Here is a 25408-nt window from a genome sequence, read left to right on the forward strand (position 1 = left end):
AATTTTCATGAATCTCAAAAACAACATTTTTGGGAGCAAAACCTATGACATTGTTTTTGTCACTTTATTTCCCCTCTTCCCACTCCCCTTTCCAAAAACCTCTGTGTATGTTTTGGTCTTGACTTCCCTGAATTTGCTGAAGAGCTTCAGCTTGATTTGCTTGCAGCTGCTGTTACAGAGCTTTGCGCTCTAAACTAACAGTGTTTGGATCTGCAAAGGCCCATGTCTGTGAGTAACTTCAGTGAGTCAGCACAGTGCTCCCTACCTGTTTATAGATCAGACAGAAAACTGCAAGAAGCATTTAAAAGTCTCCATTCTGGTGCCCGAACAAACCCGGGGAAGTGTAAGACCATATTTTTCTCATATAAAAAGCAAGCAGAATAATTCCTTTTCAAAAAGCTGAGACTGTGTTTATACAAAGTCAAGTTTTTTAAAAACACTGACTAACTTAAAGGCCCTTAGTTTTGTGACCGAGCACCATAAACATGTACTTTAGGATTTTTTTAATCCTGATCTATAACTTGTTCTAAGGCTTCTCCAGAAGAAGCTCAGAAAACAACCCCAAAAATGTTCAGATCGCTCTCCTGTTTTCTCCCCCTTCTGCTGTCCCTCCCCCACTTCCTCCATGTCCACACCACTCTGATTTTTCTTAGCTTTGCTGCTTGTGGCTGGTAAACTTAGTTGTGAAGAGCATGTACTTGAACTCACTAGAGCTGTGACTTTTGTCACTCTTAGGCTATGTCTACAGTACTCCCTCTTGCGCAAAAATATGCAAATGAGGCAAAGCGTGGAATATCACTGCACCTCATTTGCATAATTAATTAGGCTCCGTTTTTGCATAAAACCCCCATCTTATGCAAGAGCCATTCTTCCTGAAAAAAATACGGAGGAATGGCTGTTGCTCAAGAGGGGGTTTTGTGCAAAAAGGAGCCTTGTAGACGGCTCCTTTTTGCGCAAAAGCCTCTTGCCCAAAAACGGAGCCTCATGAATTATGCAAATGAGCAGGGCTCGACAAATCGCTGATTCTACTCACCCATGGCGAGTAGATTTCAGCTAGTCACTCCGTGCGCCCCATTCACTGGCGCTGCGCGCATGCGCAGTGCGGCGCTGGAAAGTAGCTCTTGCCGCAGTTTGTCAAGCCCTGCAAATGAGGCACAGCGATACTCCACGCTTCGCCTCATTTGCGTATGGTGTTTTTTGCACGAGAGGGCAGTGTAGACATAGCCTTAGTGTGTGAGTGATGAAATTGACCCTCAACAAAACCATGTCAAATCCCAAAACATAGAACAGTGGTTTTCTTTGATCTTCTGTTGGCCTCATGGTAACTCCTTAGTTTACTTGTAACAGCAGGTTAAAACATTATTAAGGCAAGGTCCCCCAAAGAAATCAGTAGGGCTGCCTGTGTTCAGAAAGTTAACATGTTGATTAATTTTTATGGTCTTGGAGTTTTCATGTGCAAAGAGTTTTATAAATACAAACTTTGTTCAGTGTGTTAGTGATTTCCCAGGTCCTCCCAAGACCTGAGTTTGAGGTTCTTTCTCCTGTCAGAACAGAAGCCATCCCAAACACATACAGCAGGTATTAGAGATCTGCTGAAGGGAAACACTCCTAACTCTGGCCCTACGGGAATGAAAGGGGGCAGACTTATAAATAAAATATATATAGCTGGAGGGCTAAGCATTTGTGGACCCCATCATTGTAATACTGGAATTTCCCAAGAAATAACAATATATGCTTATAGTGTTTTCCATGTGCTATATTAAAGGTTTGATTATAAGCAGGTTTTTCTCTTATGTAAATAAAATCTCCACCTTTGTGGTTAAAATTGCAAATATGCATATTTTTGTAAATTTTCTTTTTTTGACAGGCTGAGATTAAGGTAGAATTACAGGTCCAGAAATGTTGGTTGGTATTTAGCCAAATTCCCAGTTCAAGGTAGCATTTGGAGCCAGTCCTGCACTTCGATATTTATAGATGTCATGCAGGGGGAAAGGAAACGTTTGTTTTATGCATTTAAATTCTCTGCATCCCAGTCTGGATAAGCATAGGGCACAGTTATTTGGTACATAATACTCAGGCCAAATTGCCTGCATTGCTTTGGAGAACAGTTTGGCAAGGTTGGAGTTTAGTGTGTATGTGTAAGGGAAGAACTGAAGTCAGATGTTTCACAATTTTCCCCACTAAAGGAGAATAAATATGTTGGAATGCATGTTCATTAGTTTTTGGCTTCTGTACCTCAGCAGAGCCGTCTAAATCTCAGACTCGTAAACCCAAGTGTGGGAAAGGCACTCACTGCTCTCGAAATGCTTACATGTTGGTGTACCGACTGCAAACACGGGAAAAATCTGTAACGGCAGAAGTCCCAGGTAAGTGAACTTTGACTCTTCAAACCAGACTCAGAAAGGCCTTGTAAGTCTTTTTGGGCCTGTTGCAGAGGGAAACGAGCACTTCCTCTTTCTGCAGCACTGAGTCCAGTAGAGTAAAAGTTTGCCTTAAATGATCCAACAGTTACTCCAGCAGTAAGCAGTCACTCCTGGTCCTGATACATGCACCAGCTGTACTGATATTCATTGCTATTTGGCCTGCTAAGTAGATACATAACTTTTTTAAACAATTAAGTTTTGCAGTGTATTCTTCCACTAGGGAAAAAGGAAAGTGTGGGGAGAGGGGGAGAACTATAAACATACCTTAGCTCTATGTTTAATGTATTTGTGTTGTAGTTCTTAACCATTTGTTTTCCATTCCTACTGTGCTGTCCTTTCAGCAGCAGTTTGGGCCCTTTGGCCAATCTTCTCTCTCTTACTAAAACATTTAGAATACTGGCAAGTTACCCCATTAGCTCTTCACTGCCGAGTGGAGTGTCTGAAAGGATCTCCCACCACCGTGGCAATGACAGTGACTGTATAAATGAGGGCAAGTTTACAACTTCACGCCCTTAACCACTCGGTGTCCCGATCCCACCGGAACTCTGGTAACAGAATAGCTGTGAGAAGTCCTGCTGTGTGGTGCTAAATCCCTTTGCTACCTGCAGAGTCAGTGCACATCATCACAGAATGCCCAGCTGGCCAGTCCAGGTGGCTTTGTACGTAGTGCCTACAAATATTGGAATAAATTGCCAAGGGAGGTGGTGGAATCTCCCTCTCTGGAGATATTTAAGAACAGGTTAGATAGACATCTGTCAGGGATGGTGTAGACGGAGCTTGGTCCTGCCTTGAGGGCGGGGGGCTGGACTCGATGACCTCTCGAGGTCCCTTCCAGTCCTATGATTCTATGATTCTAACCTGAGTCTCTTTTAAATGTCTAAAGGTTAAGCATAAAGCTGCATAATGATGGCTAAAAAAGGCCAGTGGTGTATATAGTGTAACATGGGTAGGGTAGTGCTGGTGTTTGACAGGGGCTCAGTTGCTAAACTTCGCAAATAATTGTTACTTCTCTTAATGTGAACAAAAGGCATAAAACATGTAAAAGTGCAGGCCATTCAGGGTTTTTCACTTAAATATTCATAGCCTATGTTAGCACTTCGGAGAGATGGGACGTGAGGAGTAGCTTTAATAATAATATTTGGAATCTATTGTCCTTTGACATAACACAGCACTATACGTAAATTGTAATTGGTGTTTCTGGAGGTGTTAATACTGTTTTGGGGAATGGTGTAAGACTCTAGAATGGATTGACTTGCCTAGAGCCACACAACAAGTCCTACTGACAGCAGGGTCCCATGAGTCATGGCCCCTTGTCTCTAGTCATTATGAATGCTAAGTGAACAGTGAAAGGGTCAGCCTGAATGTCTTGAACTGTAGACACTGTCCCAAATATTTTAAGAACACTCTCTGAGACCCATCATGACACTGCATAAATATCTAAATGAAAATATCTGACTTGACTTAGTTTTTAATAAAATGCTAATTGTAAAATAAAACTTCACAGGAAATATTTTGTGCCTTGTTTATACCCCTCCTGTAAGGCAGTAGGCTGTCTACTGTCCTCTCCCCTTTCTCCTCTTTTCACTGTTGAATGGCCACTGAATCGGTTTTGTTTACACCCTCACCTACTTTTCCTCTTTTCCCACCCCTTTCACTTGTGAATTCCTGTCCCACATTTCCCATTTCTTCTGAAGTATCATATTTTATTTCATTGGTCACCCTCCCCTGTGACTTGCATCAGCAGCCCTTCACTTGCCCCATCTGGTCCAGGGGCAGCCATTCCTGAAAATGCCAAGCTCGGAGCAGGTACTCCCAAGTGGGTACCTCTGCAGTTAATCTTCCCAACGTGTCACAAACTGTGCTTCTGAGCTCCCATGCCGGTTAAAAAGAAACAACAACAAAAAAGAAATTCCCCAGCCCTCTTCAGTGCAGTCCAACTTTCTGGCTTCCAATTGGCATGTAGGTCCAGTACAGTGAAAAGTTCTTTTAAAGCTTTGCTCACATACATAAAAGGTTCTTCTGACCCCAAAGGGCCAGCCAGTTTGGATCTTGCTTCCAGCTAACTCTTTGGTATCTAAAACGAAAGGTTTATTATAAAGAAAGAAAAGACAAGAGATGTTAAATGGTCAGTCACTTACATACAACAACTTCAGAGTTCATCAGATTCCCAGCAGAGCTGATGAGGCTGCAGGCTTGAAAGAACACTTCCGCAGCTTGGCTAGATCATTCAGTCCTTTGTTCAGAGCTTCCTTTATAGACCGGTTACTCCAGAGGTAGGAAGCAGGAATGAAGACAAAATGGAGAAGATGCCATTTATATTCCTTTTGCCACATGGCTTCTACTTCCTTTGTCCCAAACACCAGCTGCCCTGCACATGTCTTAGAAGCCTTTGAGTTTTGACCAGCTCCTTCATGCCTTGCTGCATCTTAAGGTGCATCCCCCCCCGCCTTTTCTCGGGTCAGTTGAGTAGCTGATGGGCCAACCAGCAAGCTAGGCAGTGCACCCCCATGCTGTCTGTGGGTGTCACCCAGAAGCACAGCACAAGCTTGTAATACAGACATGCATACATCTGCATAACCCAAAATACAAAGGTGATACAAACATAGAACTGAGATATGCCAGACTGCCTGCCAGAGAGGACAAACTCATTGCAATCTTGCAATATTAATATTTATAATATCCTCAAGTGTCCCCCAGATTCCATAGAGCATCACACCCTGCCTGTTCCCTCAGCCGCAGAAATTCTGCACTCATCCCAGAACCATGTAGCACCTAGATCATGCAAATCCTTGTTTCTGGCCTCTGTGGTAGGTGGCGTTAAGGATTCTGGTGTGCTACTGAGACTCAAGACTTAGATTTTTCTGCATCTTAGTAGGAGGAAATAGAGATTGCTCCAGAGAAATAGAGGAACAGCTACGGGACGTATTGGGTGCTGAGATGAGTGGGAGGCAAGAAAATGTAACTAGGTGCGTCAAAGACTAGTAGGAACATCCCTGAAACAGTCTGGTGGGCTCCTGATTTGCAGCCCTTCACTGTTACAGCAGTACAAAAATGGTCGCTCCTTAGCGTGACTATTAAAATAATAGTATGTTATTGGCAGTCCTTTCAAATGTGAAAAGTATTTGTCATGCAGCAAAGGGTTTTGTTCTAAAATACTGCAAGTGTTACGTCCTCCAGAGTACCTTCTGTTGGGCCGCATTAAAGCATTTAAGTTTAATCACCTATATTGGCGCACACACTGAACTGTAAATATTGGAGAGGAGGACTATCCAGGCACATGACTTTTACAAAGACTCTTTATTATTTGTATGAGGAAACCTTTGAAGTTCAGTGGTTGTTACCATTGGCTATTACTGCTCACTGGGGTAATTGGCATAATTGATTTAATTATGGCCTTTTTTAAGTTAAAGTAGGATTAGTGGTAGGTAATACTTCTGCTCTTTCTTTCTCCGCAGCTTTTTTGCAGGAGCTGGTTGAACGGGATAACTGCAAGTTTGAGGAGTGGTGTAATGAAATGGCAGATATGCGCAAACAGAGTGTGGTCAGAGGCAAAATCAAACATGAAGAGGTGAAGGAGCTCTACCAAAGGTTACCTGCTGAAGCTGGTCTGTAAGATATTTCTGGTTGTGTTTTGTTGTTAAGATTAGCACTGTAAATAAGTCCTACAACTAACCCCATTTCCCATTTTATGTATAAGATCAGCTAGTGGGTGTTGCTTCCCTTTTCCTCGTAGCCTTTTGTGTTCTGGTATTTGTGGTAGCAGGGTGTTGTAAAGGCAGTGGAAGAGAACATTCTCTACCACGCTCAGCTTGCTGCTACTATACATGTTAAAGTAGTTAAACAAGATTGCAAAGGTTTGAGTTTTTTTGCAAGCTTTAGCTTTAATTGACAAGTGCTTAATTTTCTCTAGGAGCCTTTCCCCAAAAGGTCATTCCTCTCTTTCTTCAAATACTCTGTTTGCTTCCAGATCATTAGTGCCACATTAATACACCCGCTCACATGATCCTGATCAGAGCACACCATTAGAAGTGTTTAGATGCTGTTAATGTCTCCTTCCCCCCAGGAGAGAAGGGCCTTTTTGACCAATACTAAGGCTACAGTAGATGATTCATGATCAGTGTTGCTTTCCCCATAACCCTTTCTGCCACAACCTACTTCCTTCTCCTTACCTGGTTCCCTGTCCCTCCTCATAACTGCCACTGGTGCTGTTTCTCTCTTCTTCCTCGGTATACTTCCTCCCCATCAGTGACACTCTTCAGTCACCCTCCTATGCTTATATCACCATGCCCATTTTCAGCGGCCCTGTGAGCCGCTCGGCTCCCTTTGGATTGGTAGCACTGAGAAGGAAGTAATGCAAGTCGTCATGCATCTCCAGTTCACTGGCATGCTTTGGTGCTGTTGATCCAAATGAATCCACAGGTAATAGGTCATACATTCATTCCGTGTTTGTCAGAACGTCGTTAGTGTCATTTTTATACAGACACGAAGAGCTCCATGTAGGCAGGCTGTTATCTGTGAGAATTCCCGGTGAGGAGTGGCCAAAATATGGAGACTTGGTTTGCAATCAACTTCAGTATTTTGGAATGGAGGCAGATTTTATTGACACTTTTTTGCGAACTGAAATCACCCTGACCATTTCATACAGCACACCCTGACATGGGGTGCTGCAGTTTAGAAATATGGAAAATGGACATTGTCCACCCCTGCATTTTACTGCTTCAGAACAGGAGCCTAGCAGCCCTGAGAGCCAGCCCCTGGATTGGATTCAGCAAAACATTTCACTTCTGTGGATTGGCATTTTTTGGTGAATCAGTCTCATCAGAAAATTTTCCATCTCGTGGTCTTCCAGAAACACACTGTCCAGAGCTGTATCCTGTCGTGTTCTCCTCCCTCCCCCAACTCCCCCACTCAAGTTGTCACTGATTCTTCTCTCCTTCCTACTTTTCTTTTGCTGCCTTTTTAACGTTTTAAAAAGTACTCAATGCTTGATTTTATTCCTTTCTCTCCTCCGTTTTCCATACGGTGTGAGGTTCTAGACCTGTACTATAGTTACTTCATGTAGACAAACTCTTCTCTCACACTTTCAGTCATTTTCAATTAAGATCATACCTCCTTTTTATAAAAAGCAAGTAGACTGGTGTGTGATTTTAGTTCATGAAATACTTTGGTCAAACTTTTCAGACATGGATGCCCAAAGTGTAACGCTTGCTTCCAAATGAAGACACCTAAGTCACCAGGATCCATCGGTCTTCAGCTATTGTTAAGACTGCGCCAATCACAACACGTCCACCATTCGTCTCACACTCTTGCCTTTCTTCTCCACGTTTGTCCAAAACGTTTAACAATGTCATCTTCCCATCTTCTTGGAGGCCGACCAAGTGGTCTTTTCTGTTCTCGCGGGTACCACTCAGCAATAATTGTGGTCCACCTGTTGTCCGTGGCCTGCCTATCGCATTTTGTTATGTCTGTTTTCCACGATGATATCTTTCTCGCCACTGCGTTCTCTGATCATTTCATTTGGAATACGATCCAGAAAGGAAATTCTCAACATAGCTTGCTCCATTGTCCTTTCAGCTACCAATAGTTGCTGCTCTTCTCAGTGCCCATGCTTCACTGCTATACAACATGGCTGGCAGCACTGTTGAATTGAAGATATTTGTACGTGTGGTCTTATGGATTTTTCCTTTGAGGATGTCCTTGATGGAACTGAATGCACACCATCCTGCCCAAATACTTTGCGAGAATTCTCCGTTTAGATCTTGGAGCATATTAATTTCTTGGCCCAAATATATGTACTGTTCCACTACTTCGATTTCTTCTCCTGTTATCGTTATTCGGGCTTTTCGTAAGGCGTCTGATCGCATGTATTTCGTTTTGCAGCGGTTCATTTTCAGACCGACCTGACTGCTTTTCTTGTCAAATCTTCGTAGCATGCTTTACAATTGGTTGGTGCTTTCAGCAATTAATACAATGTTGTCTGCAAATCTGAGAGGAGATAATCATTCTCCATTTATGTTGACACCACTCCGCCAATTGACCTTGTTCATAACCATTTTGAGGCATGCAGTGAATAGTTTCAGTGAAATTGTATCTCCTTGCTTCACGCCTTTCTCGATTGCGATATGAAGGGGAGTTTCAAGGATAGTAATATCTGTTGTACATCCAGTATTCGCAGAGCAGGGCAATATTGCGTGTTAATGCCCTGCTCTGCGAGCGCCTTTAATATTATGTTGAACTCGATGGCTATCGAAGGCCTTTTCCTAGTCGACGACAGCAATGCACAGCGGAAGTTTGTATTCCCTCGCTCTTTCTAGGAGCTGGCTAAGAGTAAATATATGGTCGATCGTGCTGAAATTTCTTTGAAACCCTGCCTGCTCTCTCGGCTGTTGTTCATCCAGGCTCTGCGAAAGTCGGTTTGTTATCACATTTGTAAAGAGCTTATAAATATGAGAGAGTAGGCATACAGGGCGGTAATTCTTAAGATTTTCTTGATCACCCTTCTTGTGAAGCAAGATGGTATTTGACTCCTTCCAGCTTGATGGTATTTTTCCTTCTTCAAGATTTTGACTGAATCTTAAAGCGAGGGCCTTCCAAAGTTTTTTGCCTCCTGCAGAAATCATTTCTGATGTTATTCCATCTTTGCCTGGAGCTTTTCCCTTCATCTGGTATAGTGCACTTCAGGTTTCGCTGACAATTATTGGGAGGACGTGTTCTTCTGACTCCTGGAGCATTGGGAGAGAGATGTTGATTCTTGATTTGAATAGTTCTGTATAGAAGTCCTTACAGACCTCCTCCATCCCTGCTCTGTTGATAACTGTCTCTCCATCCTTGTTCTTCAATGTTGTTACGCTCAGTCTATACTGCGTCAATTCCCCCTTGCATGTCCTGAAGCTTTTGCGTGATTCAGCTGTTTTGAGGAGTTTTTCTTTCCGGAAGTTCTCAAAAATCATCCTTCAGTTTTTGCCGTATAAGCTTGCATAGAATGGAGTACTCGAAGTTGTTATCCGAGCTCCTTTTCATGTTTCTCCACTTCTCCAGCAGGCTATTTGTTTCCTTTGAGATTCTTCCCTTCACCGTCTTCGACTTTTCAATTTCTGCTGCTTTTAAGCAACATCTCAGCTTGTCAGAGGTATTGAGTGCCAGTGACATTAGGTCACTTGGAGCTGAGCACCTCACTATCGAGTCCTCTCTTGGAAAATTACGGCATTAATACTTAAAGCTAATAAAAAGTTTTGGTGTGAAGGCAGGTGTTCACACTGAATTCCCGCTGCTGGTTCTATGTCCTGGATGTATTTTTGAAGTGCCACTGTTGAATCAAGAGATTATGGCCATGATCTTCACAGACATGGGTCACTTTTGGCGAACAAGAATTCCAAGTAAACATTTTATCACTTTGGCTTTTTACAGATAATTAGAATAGTTTGCTATTGGTGATCTCGGCATATTTAGAGAAGGAATACATCTAATTGTGACAGTCTTCCAGACAATGCACTCTCATGCTGCTTACCTTCTTGAAATCAAGGCTGTGGTCTGAGTTTCTCCTTCAGTTGCATGAATTGGAATTTTTTTGTCCCAAGCTGTTGCATTAAAAATAGTTTAAATCCAGCAATTGTGACGATGTTCTGTGTAGAGTAAATACGATATAGCAATAGCGAAGCTTATACTTTTTCAGATATTTATGTAGTACCATTGCCTGGAATCACTGCCAGTTAGTTGTGCTGAGGACCAGTTTGAGGTGTATGAAAAGCCCAGTGTACATTGCAGTACATGAAGTATTTGGTTTAGCTTTGTTGTGCCTCTCTCTAAGAAATGTTAAGGAGTTTGTTTCCCCAAAGTCAACTTATAAATGCAACTGACAGTAGAAATTTCTGAAGTGTTTCAGAAATGTCCTTGATGCCTCAGCCAGCTGTATTTAACTTCCTGACTTCTCCTTACCTAGTCTCTATCTCCCCCATTAACTTTCCAGTATTCTTGTAGAAGTGCCAGTGAGTGTCTTTTCAGTATTGACCAGACTTGATGTGCAGAAGTAAATCTGCTATGTTCCCACAATCAGCCCAAAAAAGCATTGAGATCAACTTTTTGCAACTCTGGCATTTCATAGCCTTTTGTTAATTACACTTCCAGTTGCTTTTTCGGTGAAACTCCTGGTTTACAAGGATGGCTACACTGTTTTGAGTTATACTTGCCATCAGTGACTTTTTTCAAGATATTTGACTCACGTATTATGTAGTATATAAATCAGACGTTTTAATATAATATATAAAACTTAAACAACAAATAATTTAGTAGCACTTTAAAGACTAACAAAACATGTAGATGGTATCATGAGCTTTCGTGGGCACAGCCCACTTCAGAATTGGCATGGAAACTGTATAATACACCTTTTTTGGGGGGTAAATTCCCCCACCAATTTTAATTTTAAAAAAGTACTGTTAAACTGCAGAGTAGTTTTAAAATGTCCTCTCCTGTACCATGTATTTGTAGAAATGTATAGGTTTGTTTCTTGTTCATTTTTGTTTCTAGGTTGCCCATATGAGTTTGTCTCTCTCGAATGGTTACAGAAATGGCTGGATGAATCTGCTCCTCCCAAACCCATAGATAATACTGCATGCTTGTGTTCACATGGCAAATTGCACCCTGATAAAATATCCATTATGAAGAGAATATCTGAGTATGTTGCTGACTACTTTTACCGGCGATATGGAGGTGGCCCCAGGCTAAATGGTAACTTTAAACTAGTGCATAGAAAACACTCACGTGACATTTACTTTTAGGATTTAAATTTTTGTACATTGAAATCTGTTTTGCATCCTGTGTCAGCTTCCTTTTTTGCCAGGCCATCTGTCCTGCTTGTATTTTTCTAGATGGCCGCTTTTGATAGTGCTGCTTAGTTATGGTTAAACAGCTGGCTGGGGAATATGAATGGTCGATACATTTCAGATCTTGAGTCTGCTTTGTGCCCTGAAGCAGTTTTGTGCAGTTCCTATAAAAGGAAATGGCATATTTAGGTTAAAGACTTGAGTATTTTAATGAAGCTTTTTAAAATAAACATTTTGTAAAATAGCAAAACTTGTATAAAGACTCTAAAATGAGAATGAGGGGGAGCTCCTGGACCTATTGTTTCTATCAGTGCTCTGTAGGCAGTGGATGCATTGCGTCATTCTCTGCTGACAAAAGCCGGTATTTCGGTACATTATTCTCAGCTCAGGGAAGAAGGGAGGTTGTGCTAGCCAAGGAGAGGAACTGTTGTATTTCACCTGTAGATGTTCCCCAAGCAGCTCCGTGCTAGGAAGTACAGCCGCTCCCCGAGTTACGGACCAAAGACTTGGCCATAATTTGAAGTGTTCGTAACTCGGATCCCATAGAGTTACATGGCGACCGCGCTGTTCGTAAGCGCGGATCGCCATTTGTAACTCGGATCCGCATTTACAACCGCTTTGGTCATAAGTGCGAATGGTTGTAAGTGGAGGTGGCCGTAACTCGGGGAGCGGCTGTATATTTATACTGCTTGTACACTGTATGTTCACATTCTTTGGCTGTGTGTTTAATGGTAAAACAGAAATTTGCAATAGCAGTCATGTTTAAACCCTAGGTCTACACACATTGCTCTTAAGTTTGTTCTAGTTAATATAAGCTGTTAATATCAGACATGCAGATTTGTGAAACTGAGGCGATGAGACGTATTGATGCTAAAGGAGCAGATCCTCATCAAAAGCTTACCTCAGTTAGGGATGTTACATATTGAGTCATTGAATAAGTGTGTAACTGGGGTCAAATTTTGCGGTTGCATGGTTATTTGATAGTCTCCTGGCGTGGGGCTGGCAGCCAGTGCGCACTCAGTCCCTCTCCCGGGGAGCCCCCCGTCACCCCGTGAGGGGAGCTGTTTTGAAAGTCTGCTCCCCCAGAGCACTGGCAGCGCCGCCTGCCCCTTCCCCAGGCAGGCAAGTGGCTCTGCGGAGCTGGCACGCATGGAAAGCTGGCTTCCCCTGTGTAGTGGCTCCCGTCTGCTCCCCTCACCTCTGCACTGCTATCCCTCTTTCAGAAATAGCAGCATGGGGGAGTGAAGGGAGAGGGCAGGCAACTCCCCCTGGATCTAGTGCTTGTGGGGCTCTGGCTTACAAGCTGGCTCTCCACAGGCACTGGCTCCTGCCTCTCCCCCTCCCCTTGCTGCCTCTGGGGAATGCACGTAGTTGATAGAATTAACCGATGAGCCCAGGGGGAGCTCTTGGACCCGTTATATCTATCCATGCTCTATAGGCAGTGCCTTGGTCCAGTTCATCTGTTACTGTGTATTTCCATCTAAATCAGGATATAGGTGTCACTGTCAGTAACCACAGGAAGCTCACTTGACTGAGTTGCTTCCAGTGGTGGTGCCCGAGCTGCAGAAGTTATTTTGTTTTGAAGGGTCACAGTAGTATTCTTAACACAGCGGTGTCTCTCTTTTGTTTCTCTAGTAAAAGCACTTTGCAAGGACTGTGTGGTAGAGAGGTGTCGGATATTACGACTGAAAAACCAATTAAACGAAGACTATAAAACTGTCACAAACTTGCTGAAAATTACAGTAAAAGGGTATGTGGTGCTGGCCCATTCCAGTGTTTGCATTGTGCAAGTCTGTTCAGTGATATTTACATTTTTAACAATGAGATGTGAACAGTTGTTTGCAACATTGTAGCCATCCCAGGTTGTAAGAGAATATGGGTTAGGTAATATCTTTTATTGAACCAACTCCGGTTTGGGAAAGAGACGCGCTTTTGAGCTTGCCCATAAGCTTCGAGACACGAAGAGGAACTGGAAATGGTCCAACAAAGATGTTAACAGCTCGCCTTTTGAACCAAAACCTGTAAATCTAATTTAAGGATTGTATTGTTAATGTTGTCTTTCTTTCTGTACAGTAATGATGGATTTTGGGTTGGAAAGTCATCCTTGCGGAGTTGGCGTCAGTTGGCTCTGGAACAATTAAATGAGCAAGATGATGATGCAGACCAGAGTAATGGGAAAATGAATGGAGATGCACAAAGCAAAGGTAGCTGTTTAAAACTAGGCAACCTGATTTCTCCCCCTACCTGAGAAATAGATTGCATGTTCCTATAGTGTGTACGCATTCTAGCAATTCTGTTTCAGTTGTAGGAATCGCTGCTGTTTTGAGCAGGTCTGAATGATGTGCAGTACCCTCTGAGTTAACACGCGAGTTACCAACTGACCAGTTGAATGCACGTCCCATTTGGAACTGGAAGTGCATAGTCCAAAAAGAGGCAAACATAGCACTGTGTTAAACTACTAAAAAAAGAAAGCATTTTCCTTCTGCATAATGCAGCTTTGAATCTTTACTAAGTCAATATTAATTTGTAAACTTTTGAAAGAACAACCATAAGGCTTTGTTCAGAGTTGCAAACAACCTCCATTCCTGAGGTGCCCGTAACTCTGGGGTTCTACTGTAATACCAAGTAGCAGGTACAGGAGGCCCCCAACTTGCGACTGCCTGAGTTCCTACCCCCCAAATTACATCCATGTTTGTAAGTGCGGAAGGGGCTGAAAACCCCCAACTTTCATCCTCGGCCCACATTTATGACGGCGCACAGCGCCTATCGTAAATGAGGGTTCGAGTTACAATGCCTCCAACTCGCCACTTCCCCGGGAACCAGTCGTGTTGCAAGTCTAATACAGGGCCTCCTGTATTAGACCCAGTTTGAATAATTTCAGAAACAGTATGTACTTATTTTCTTACAGATTTGGGCCAGTCAAACTCTGCCATTTCTTACACCCATGTAATCGCACTTACACCTGACGGTAGAATCTGGCCCTGCAGTTGGCCCATAAGCCCCATTCCCACTATGGCTGTAGCAATACAGCTACGACACTAGCTATGCCACTGGCACCATACCGTAGTGAGTTCCTACAGCGATGGAAGGGCTTTTTCTGCGGCTATGGGAACTCCACCTCCCTGAACAACGGTAGCTAAGCTGCTGGAAGCATTCTTCCATTAGTCATGTCTACATTGGGGCTTAGTTTGGCTGAGCTGTGGCACATAAGGGTGTGAATTTTTCACATCCCCTGAGAGCTGTACCTTTGTCAACTTAACTTTGCAAATGTAAACCAGTTGTCAGCTATATTTAAGTGCAGTCCCATTTTATTTTCCCCTGCAGAGCTAATAGGAGTGATTAGTAAAAACTTCCCTTTGTCACAGTAAGCATGTGTTTCTGGGTTGCCTGCATTTTCCAAAACAGAAAAGGCACAATCCTGTCTCAAAGTTACTCGTGGAAGCCACTGGAGTGGAATGGTGCTTGGTCTCATTTGAATGGGTACATCTGGTTTGGATCAGACTCCTCAAGGCAAAGATCTGACCAATATTTTGCCTGTAAGATTTCTGTTCCCTCCACTTCGATCTGGTGCGAACTGTTCTATTCATTTCCATCTGAGCTTTTTGGGAGCAGTGAAAAGCCCCAGTGTTTCAGCTATGATGAATGCCACCTTTATGATCTCATGTCAAAGCTAATCTTGCACTCTATGTTCTTCAGAGTCTCGGTAGCCAGGTTAGCCTGTAACTTTAAAATGAGTAGTCCTGTGGCATCTTAGAGACTAACAATAAGTACGTATAATATCCTGCGCTTTTGTTTGCAAAACCCGCTTCGTCATATATGAGAAGCTTTGTCCCATGAGATAAGCGAGCTTATGATCCTAATACATAGTTTGTGTGCGTGTGCGTGCGTGCTCCGGTCTACACTAGGGAGTTATTTCGAAATAACAAGTAGAGCGTCCATGCTACCAAGCCTGTTTTGAAATAACAACTCCTGCTTTCCTTGGGGAATACGCTTTTTTTGAAATAGTTATTTTGGGAGTTATTTCAAAATATGTCATTTAAAAAAAAATCCTCGTGTAGACATGCCCTAAGGTGACATGGAACTACTAGTTTTTCCATGTACTTCAGAGCACTCAAAATATATTGTGTGTACAAGCCTGCCCTCGCCAATAAACTTAATTGTATATTGCTGTTAAAAGTTTGCAGCAATTTGAAAAGGAAACAAATTGTTGTGATTCCTCCAGAGAATCAAACTCTACATCAGAGAGCATCTGAGCAATCTACTTTTTTTTCATCAGATGAGTCAAATGAAGAAAAGAGGGAGGAGGAAGAGGAGTTAAATTTTAATGAAGACCTTGTCTGCCCACACGGTAAGTGCGTATGTAGGGGCAGAACTGAGCACATAGTATTTGGAAGACCCGTTATTTCCATATTTGTTCTGCAAAACCCAAGATTAGCTGGGCTTAAATTTATTTCTGATTGACTTTGCTTTTCTTAAATGTTTATTGCGTGATCACAGCTCACATTCAAATCAGAGCTCATGAGCTAGTGATATGGTGGGATAGTTTTGATGGGAGACTTCCGAGGAGAATCTAGATCAGTGATCCAATTAGATGTACCCTCAGACTGATTTGAAAATTTTATGACAAGCGGTGGGCCATTTGCATTGAAGGCAAACTTCAGCTGCTAATTAATAAAGATCTTGATTGTAACAAGTATTAGCGTATTTATCTTTAACACAGTTTTTAAATCAGCGTTGTTACCTGTGCTTGTGGCAATCCCTGATGTGAGGTTTGTGGGAGTTAAGGGCAAGGCATCTGCACTAGTAGATCTACATCTGAGGGGCTGGCAGTGTTGCTTGAATAATATTCATGGTAGAAGACCCTGATTTGCATAGGTATGTTGATCAAACATTGCTAAAAGATAGATGGCTGGATTCTGAAACTGAATCCAGAAATCAAAGTCCCACTTCTGAGTTTTCCCTTCAAGAACATCTGAGTTCTGGAGCCTTGCAATTTCTCATTGAAAGGCACCTTCATCAGCTGAATGAAGAATGTTCTTGTCTTCAGCATAAGACAATAAACAGATTACAAATAAATACAAGCAAATATTTTCAATGAGATCGTTTAGGAATTCTTGTGTTGCTTTCATCAAAGATTCATGTGTAGCAGTGACATGCAGTGTGGGAAAGTGCAGCATCTTGATTAGTTGGGATTGGCCCTGCCCTGGGCAGGGGGCAGAACTTGATGACCTCCTGAGGTCTCTTTCAGCTCTATGATTCTATGAATCTATCTTTTCTGTTAAGTCTGTCTGACAGATTTCAAGATCCTCTGACTGCAGATGCTTTTTCAATGAGATCTCTGACGCTGCTCATGTGGCTTTGGAGCGGGAAGTTGAGGGAATTCAGGTGATGGGTGATATTGCACAGAAAAGCTGCCTGTGACAGATAGGGGACCTCATTCCTAAATTCCAAGAACTCGCAAGCCTCATTAGTTTGCGGTTTGAAAGACATTCTGCTTCTTTTTGAAGAGAACGAAACCTCTCTAATATACAGTAACTCTTCACTTAACGTTGTAATGTGTTCCTGAAAAATGCCACTTTAAGCAAAACTATGTAAAGCAAATCCAGTTTCCCCATAAGAATTAATGTAAATGAGCAGGAGGTTAGATTGCAGGGAAATGTTTTTCAACAGACAAAAGACAGCCCATACATATACTGTAATTTTAACCGATTCTATCGCATGTAGTGCTGTACACGGCCAGGGTGCGTGTGATGCTTGGCTGAGGGGGTGGAGTCCGAGGATGGAACATTTCCCAGGGAATGTCTTGCTGTTCAGTAATGGACTAGCACTTGGCTGAGCCCTCATGGGTAACACCTTAATGAAGCTTCGTGCTCTAGGCTGCAGCAGGGCCTGAGGCGGGGGGGGGGGGGGGGATACGCATTAGAGGCAGGGCAGTGACTGTATTATCATGAGGTAATCGGAGCAATTAGGCACTATCTTCAGGTCTGTCGGGGAACTAATAAAAGATGCACGCTTTTGGATTAATAAAGGCATGTTCTCAAATAGAATGGCTAAAATGTCATTTTAACCATTTTAATTGACAGTCCCACAAGACTAATACAAAACTGCAGAGCAGAAAGATCCATCATAAGCATTTTGAAAATATTTCCCTGCATATTAGTAGGTTCATTTATAAATTGATCTGCGACTTGAATCCACGTAAAAATGAATTACATTAAACACTGAGGCCATCAAAAGTGCAGGTTTCATTATCATGTGCTAACCGCGGATTGTTCGTGTAAAATGCCCTTTTCATCTTTATGCATTCAGTATTTTCCACCGAATTAAGTGGAATTGGCTAATTTCTCTTCTGTAGAATGAGCTTTAATTTTGCAGTGGAAAAAACCTGCTGCCATAATGGTGCTTTCTGCAAAGCCTGATGCTTGAGCTATTGTTTTTGGACGCAAGCCAAACCTATCCGATGGGTTTTTCCTCTTAAAAATTCCTGCTACCATCTTCTTACATACATATGTCAGGACCTTTTGCATCTCTAATTCATCTCTGGTTATTTCTCCCTCTCCACTAGTTTCCTGACGCCATTGAATATATTTATTTTTCTGCTTACCAGATTAGGCCATCTTTGATGTTCTTGCTCAGAATCTACCTCTGGGGGCAGGAGGGGGGAGAAGAGAGATGACGATGGTGATGATGAGAGGGGACAGTGATCAGGGTCTTTGCCTTATGGATGGTCCAGCATTTGCATTGACTCGATTTCCCACTTCTCACTTAGCTTATTCGTCTGTTTTCATTCATCGTATGATGTCAGAGCAATTGCTTGCACAGCCTTATTTTCATACCCCTGATGGTTTTTGAAAACTATGCACATCCTGCTTTCCCCATATGGAGATCTAGGTTAATAGCTGGTCAAATGTAGCAGCTGTTTCATTAAATGCTGTTTTAAAGCAATCCAGTCTGACCTTTGTTTATTGTCAGTAAGCCAGGAATGGAGTGTTGCTCCTTTGTCTTTGGGAAATTGGCAGGAGTTGAGACTGTCAGAGTGAGAGAAGATGCAGGTCAGTGACACTGAAGACTTGTTTTCATACTGAAGAAATTCAGTTGAGGAGTTCCCCCAGGTTTGTTTCTGTATCTTGTGGCTCACCCAACCCCCTCTCATAGTGGGGTAGGCAAGAGAAAAGAGAAACTTTTCAATAGTAGTTAGCTCCCTCAAGTGCAACAGATTGTCAAGTTTTGCTTCCCACTGTTGGTTAATGCTCACTTTAAAGGTTGAGCATTGTTGTTTCCCATGCCAGTGGTTGGTGCTTTATCCTCTATTCTGAAATTATTATTAGCCTTTTGTTGTGCATCAGCATTGTTACATTGTAGCATCACCAGGCTTTTGACTTAGCAGCAGCGGCTGAAAATAGAGGGCTCAGTTGTGTTTGTACCTTTCCCTTCGCAACTAGAAGTCAGGCAAAAATGATGGCTTGTTCAATCTGTCACCCATGAACTAGCAGAGTTTCCCGTGTGTGCAATACTGTGTTTTCACACCACATTGACTCTTGCACATAAATGTGGTGCCTCTTCTGCAGCTCAGTGATCTTTTTTGGCATAGCTGTTATCAGAATAATTCACAAATGCTTTCTGTAGTTCATTGAATGGCTTTGTCAGGTTTTTTGTCTGTCCTGATAGTTCAAGAGAAATGATATATAGGCGGTTGGCATTATTTTTAATAATATTTGGTACACTTCATATTATTTTATCCTTGCACACAATTAATTCCACCCAACTGAATGAAATAAGGTACTTTCTTGGTCAAAAGGTGCACATGATGGTGTACTGCAGGTAGCATTCCGCTTTCTGTGCAGTTTGTGCATTTCACCTTTTTCCAAGATGGGCATTATGGAAGGAGGAATTTGCCGTGTTTTAATTATGGCTCCTTGCTGTTTGAGTGTCCTGTACATCTTATTCTAAGCCATTGCTGCTGAAATGTGGAGTTTTAAACACAGTAGCTTTCAGAGGTGTAGTTGTCAGATGTATGGGGAGAACATTTTGAGCAGAATTTTCAGTGCCTGAAGTCCTGTTTAGGCAAATAGGTCATGATAGCCTTGTTTTTCAGAGATATATATAGCACATCCAGCTTCCATTTTAAGTCAGTAAAAATTTGTAGGGTGCTTAGCACTTTTGAAAATCAAATCACTTTTTAGATACCTAATTTGAGACATCCACAAATGGGAAAACGTTAGTCCTTCTGTGTGTGTTTGTACCCGCTCTCCTGGAGCTGTTCTTGCCCTTAATTCTCTTCCTGTTGTTCATGGATTTCTGTCTTTCCTTTCCTCTTGTTGTATTTGGATCTGCTGCTCAGGGACATGGCTTTATAAATCCAAAGGGCAGTCTTGTAGATTAGTCCTTTTAAATAGGAGTGCTGTATTTAAGAATGTATTGGTTTAGCTTTTAAAATAATTACCTATAATTCTTAAAACATACTGTTGCTGAGAGTAAACACTAAAATCCTACCTCCAGGAGGAAACTGAATCCTTGATGGGGATGGAAATAAAGGCTGAAGGTGACTTTATGCAAAAAAAAAAGTGTTTGTTTTTTTTAATTCAAGTGCTGACACAGGTGTCAGATTATAATGGTGTAAAATCTCCTGCTCCACTCATACAAGTAATCTTTTAAATCTGCGTAGTGCTGCAAAATTTTGGCTGAGGCTGCACTAAACAAATGCGGTCTTGAATTTCTTCTTGCAGGTGACCTGTGCATATCAGAAAATGAAAGAAAGGTTGTTTCTAAAGAAGCCTGGATGAAGCTCAAGCAGTATTTTCCAAAGGCCCCAGAATTTCCATATAGCAAGGAGTGCTGCTCCCAGTGCAAGGTATCTGACTAGTTGATGTACGGTGGTAGCTGTCAGATTCATGCTGGCATGAACATGGCTTAAAATGTGTAGGATGAAAAAAAAATCTGCCTTTACTTCTTTACTAGTGCCTTTTGGGAACTAAACCCCAGTGGCCAAAAGAGCATTGTTTTCACGCAGATCCTGGAAAGAGAAGGAGAGGAGAATGAAGCCCTGCATAAGATGATGGCAAGTGAGCAGAAGACTGCACTCCAGAACCTGTTTCAAGACAAATGCAGACCTTGCCTTGGTAGCTGGCCTCAGGTACAAAGACGAAGGAAGTTTGTCTCCCAGACATGGGAAAAGGCTGTTACTGTACTCTTGCATCTGACGAGAGACTGCAGAATGCTGCTGTGTTGTAGGTGGGGGGAGGGAATCCATGAGCAAAATATTAGACTCTGCAACCACGGGGTTAAGGAACATTTTTGCAATAAGCTTTAAGCTCTGACTTGGACATTCTCTTTGGATAAAGAGCTCCTGGGTGCTCTTTGGACTGGCACTTGCGGAGGTGCAACTCTTACAAGAGAATGTCCTTTAAAATGAAGACTAGCGAGTGCTAGTAAGTCAGCTTCCTCCGGTACCGTCTTTGTGGAATCTTCGTGCCTGCGAGATGTGCTTAGGCTGTCTGGTGCCTTGGGTACGGTGCTGGCCCTGTTTCTGCTGTGTCCGAGCACCTCTCAAACTTGAAATGCATTTGTTCTCCCCATCCTGTGTGAGGCTGAGCAGGGCCTTTATCCCAGTTGTACAGCTGGGGGTGGAATCTTTGTGCCTGCAAGATGTGCTCGGGCTGTCTGGGGCCAAGCAGGGAACGGATCCTGGATCTCCTGAATCCTTAAGTTGACGTTCCAGCCGTTGGAGCAGCCCTGGTTGCATGGAGGTTGATACTTGGTCAGAGAAATTAGTTTCCCTTTCTGTCCAAATGTCAATCAAACATCAGTCAGTAAAACTTCTTCTCAGCCTAGTTCCGCAGTACGGCCTCCTGCCTGGGTCTTAGCTCAAGGAGCAGTGGTCTCACATTGCAGCGGGGGAGGTCTAGGTTGGCTATTAGGAAAAAGGATTTCCCTAGGAGGGTGGAGAAGCACTGGGATGGGTTCCCTAGGGAGGGGGTGGAATCTCCATCCCTAGAGGTTTTTAAATCCCGGCTTGTAGTCCTGGTTAGGATGATTGAGTTGGGATTAGTCCTGCTTTGGGTAGGGGGCTGGACTTGATGACTCCTGAGATCTCTTCTCTTTCCCTCACCTTTTGTCCCTACTTCTTGACTCTGCCTGCTTTCTCCAGATGATCTTGTCAAGCATCCAGGACATTTGGTGCAATAATCCAGCTACTCCTGTAATCATCCCTCCAGCTTTCCAGAGAGATGTTCATGTAGGTCTAGTTGCAGAAAGGCAGCTGTAAAAGCTACATGCTGCACAAGTCATTGGGGCAAGGTGTGGGAGCAGAAATGGCAGCCCACAAACAAGAAGATTTTGCCTTTTATGTTCATTCTCTCAAAAGAGAAGTGGTGTCCACTGCCCTTGTTCTGCAAGGCACGTCTGCGTGTACCAAAGAAAGAGTTTCCCTTTTATCAACCAATTGCTGTTACCGTTAGTGCCTCAGTGGTTTGCACTGTAGCATTAGGGTTTGCACTGTAGCATTGTGTTCTTATTGGAGTATAGTTGAATTGTTTTCTGTCCTGAGGGCGCTACTCTGTCTGAGGGCCGCCTTTGGTCCTTGAGCGTCTCAATACATTGAAGAAGAAGGTAACATGACTGTAGTTCTGTGTGTGTTGCACTTGCTGCTCCCGTGGAGCTGGGCTAGCATAAACAAGGAGTCCCGTGGCACCTTATGGCAAACAGATTCCTTGGGGTAAGCTTTGGTGGGCAAAGACCCACTGCGTCCGATGCAGTTAGAGCAGTGGCACCGGGATAGGATGCTAATTAGTCTTCTGCACCGCAGGGCTGGGTTTAGAGCACTGGCTGGTGAGTGGGTGCTGGGGGATTCTATTCTGAGCCCTGCTAGCGGGAATGGCGAGTGGCTTTGCCAGCAGCAGGCAAACATGGGGAGTCTTTAAGCAGCAAACAAGTCACAGGTAGGGGTGGGGGTTGTGAACGCTTGGGGCCCATCATGAGCGGAGTAGCAAGGCTGTTTGCAATACTGCTCCACTGAGCATGGGTGGGAATTTTGTACTAGCAGCAAATCCCAGTAAACCAGTTAAACCGGTTCCTCCCTCCCCTTCCCTGCAGGGCTGCCCGCTTCTGCTCTTGGCCCCCCTGCAGGGCTGTAGCAGCCCTCTGCTTGTGGTGGGCTGCTATGGAGTACCAGTTAATCGGTGCCCGGTCAGAGCAATGCACATCCTTGCAATCTCCAGGCATTAGTATTGCAGTTCGAATGTAACTTTTGAAAACCTCATCGAATCAATTTCAGGGATGTTCTAGCATCAAAGGGCAGAACCCTGTTGATTTTGGTGAAAACCAGAAAGGGAAAATGAGGGGGAAGACATCCCTGGCATCTTATTAGCACATTATTCCTGGGGAATTCTTGGCCAAAAAATCTAAAATTCTGCATATTTTATTTGTCAAAAGCAATATAATTGCACCAATTTCACTTATCTTGGTAATTTATTTGAACTACTATACAGGGAAAAAATCAATAGGAAATGGTGAACAGTTAAACACGTTAAAGTTACGTTACAGATACTTGGTAACCAAGGCCCTGCATTCCATTTACAACCCTGGATTATCATTTTTGTTACTTTCATTGTGGTAGAAGTGCCCAGACTTTCACACAAGAAAATGATTCAGTTTTGCTAATCGTCCCACATTTAAAAAAAAATGGTAAGTCAGCTAGATTCTGAACTGTAATGTAACCCCACCGTGCCTTTCTGACACGGGGCGGGATTCAGTTACTGTTGTTAGCATGGTGTAAAGGAGCCTTACTGCGAGCAATTTAAAGGAGCCTTAATTAATTAAGAATGACTCTAATGGTGCTGGGTTGTGCCATGAGTGCAGGGGATTGGACTAGGTGGACCTCTCGGGTAGGGGTGCCAGGTGTCCGGTATTGGCCTGGACAGTCCGATATTTGTGGCCTCTGTGGTAAAAGAAAACAAACAGAAAATACCGGACATGTAAAATGTTTTTCTCGGACGGAAGGCTGCTTGGGACATTCCTCTCCTGCCACGTCTGGTGAGGGGGAAAGGGGGAAGGGGGAACGTGGCGCGGGGGGATTTAAAGGCGCATTGACTTTTTTTGTGCAGTTGGGTTTTTTGTTTTGGTTTTCGGTTTTTTGCTCAACAACTTCAGTTCCTTCCCCTTTCCTGCCATGATTGATATTTTTTGTGAGTATCTGGCAACCCTATGTCTGAAGGTCCTTCCGGTTCTATGATTTTGTTGTCTTGGATGGCAGTGACTAATCTTCCCCCACCATTCCCTCCACACGCGCGCGCGCACACAAACCCTGCACTTGGAGAGAAAAAAATTCCAAAAAGGTCCATCACCACTTGTAGCCAGGGTTAGGAAGGGTGTCCCTGGCCTCTATTTGTCAGCTGCTGGAAATGGGCGACGGGAGGGATCACGTGATGACTCCCTGGTCTGTTCACCCCCTCTGGGGCTCCTGGCGCTGGCCGCTGTCGGCCCACGGGACACTGGGCTGGATGGGTCTTTGGTGCGACCCAGTCTAGCCGTTCTGATGTTCTTAAGGCTGGGAATTATTAGCCTTTTCTGTTGTCCCATTTGTGCTCTGCCTGCTTCACACAGCCCTACACCTCCATGCCCTGGATGCAGCAGGAGCAAGAGCGTGACAGAGTGAATCACTCATTCACATACAGGCAGGCGCCCAGCCCCACCCCCTTACTGTCTGGACCCGTGTTGACATGCCAGCCCCTCTGCTGCTGTGATTGGCTCTTAGCGGAAGGCGTGTGTACGTCACAGATTTCTTTACGCTCCCATTTTTCTGCTGAGGAGCTAAGAAATCTGCAAAAGGTCTGAATTCTGTGCCCCAGGCAGGGGGCAGAATTCCCCCAGGAGTTGCACATTCAGCGGATTCAGTCATCTCTGTCATTGTCTGTAGATCAACCAACCAGTTCATGGCTGCCATTGCAACATTGCCTCGTGCCTCCATCACCATCCCACCTCTGCCCTTCCTCCCAGTAGACCTCAACGTGTTAATGCCCTGAACGGCTGCAGGAAGCGCACACAGTCCCTGGCATGGAGTGAGAACAGAGGTCTTGGCATGAGGGGACAGAGGAATGGGAACACGCAGCCTTGAAAGAGAAAATGGAGGATAAAAGTCTGAGGATACACAATAGCATGAGGGATCCTGGTACAGGCAGAGGAGGGAAATAAGGGACACAATGCCCCAGTATGTATGTGAGGATGAGGGTTCTAAGGAGACCCTGTAGTAATGGGGATGGGAGGCTGGCCCAGGGTACTTGCGGGTGGGGTATGGAGGAATGCCAGTGGCCTCTTTTGTGTGCAACAAGATCTGCACATCAAAGCAGCAAACTGTGCATCTGTGGTTAGGTGGAGTATGTTCTGCCGGCTAATCACAGGCTGTGCGTGCCATAAAGTTTGCTGGAACTCAGTAGAAATTATTTCTACAACGGACTAAAGATAATTCAGTTTTGTGCCCAATTAACAGTCTAATGTAACATAAGCAGTAACACAGGGTTTACTGTGTGCTATGTTCTTGTATTGATCTCCAATTATATCAGCTGGCTTTCAGAAGCCATGCTGGAATCGAGTGATTGTAAATGTTGGGCCCTAGAAAAGGAGCAGGTACAACCAAGACCATGAAAACTTAGGTTTTTTCTATCTCCGTTGTCAGGTTAATTTAAATGAAGTCTGTTTTTCCAGGAGACAGATGAGCTCTACATTGTATCACAGTTCTTTGTAGAAGAATGGAGGAAATTTGTAAGGTAAATTGGTTCATATTTTAAATCTTCACAGAACTTCCTTAATTCCTTGTAGTGTTCTATGTAGCACTTTGACTTTTGGATGATCTGGGTTGTGCAGTGTAGAATTGGCTGATACCCTACTGTGCCCTGACTGACCTTGTGGCAGTAAGGAAGTACTGAGATGTTTAATCTGGGATTGAGCACTATAGGTTCTAAGAAACAACAGATGTTCATGTTTACATTGTCTCCGCAAGGTGGTCCGGCTAGATCCCAGATTGATTAGTTAAATCAATATCCTGGCCAAAGGACATAACTCTCAGTCCTGCTTCTGTAATCTGTCATATGTAGGAGTATGTATGCACTACCCCCCTAGTTCGAACTAGCGGGGCAATGTAGTCATCCGCAGTTGCAAATGAAGCCCGGGATT

At 43.5% G+C, this 25408-nt stretch overlaps 1 protein-coding gene across 2 annotated transcripts in view; it reads left to right on the forward strand.

Annotated features, from left to right (window-relative positions):
• Positions 1–25408, forward strand: part of USP48 (ubiquitin specific peptidase 48) — a 50602-nt gene that overhangs the window by 9575 nt on the left and 15619 nt on the right. Inside the window, exons 10-18 of one of the 2 annotated variants that reach the window (XM_075906598.2) lie at positions 2241–2366; positions 5879–6028; positions 10947–11147; positions 12878–12992; positions 13316–13446; positions 15519–15590; positions 19969–20093; positions 20253–20375; positions 24941–25002. In XM_075906598.2, the coding sequence (XP_075762713.1) occupies positions 2241–2366; positions 5879–6028; positions 10947–11147; positions 12878–12992; positions 13316–13446; positions 15519–15590; positions 19969–20093; positions 20253–20375; positions 24941–25002 (1105 nt within the window). The remainder of the gene's footprint in view (positions 1–2240; positions 2367–5878; positions 6029–10946; positions 11148–12877; positions 12993–13315; positions 13447–15518; positions 15591–19968; positions 20094–20252; positions 20376–24940; positions 25003–25408) is intronic. The other variant, XM_075906599.2, reaches the window with a different exon arrangement.

Source organism: Pelodiscus sinensis, chromosome 24, assembly GCF_052426305.1.
Source record: "Pelodiscus sinensis isolate ZL-2025 chromosome 24, ASM5242630v1, whole genome shotgun sequence".
NCBI classification, from domain to species: Eukaryota; Metazoa; Chordata; order Testudines; family Trionychidae; genus Pelodiscus; species Pelodiscus sinensis.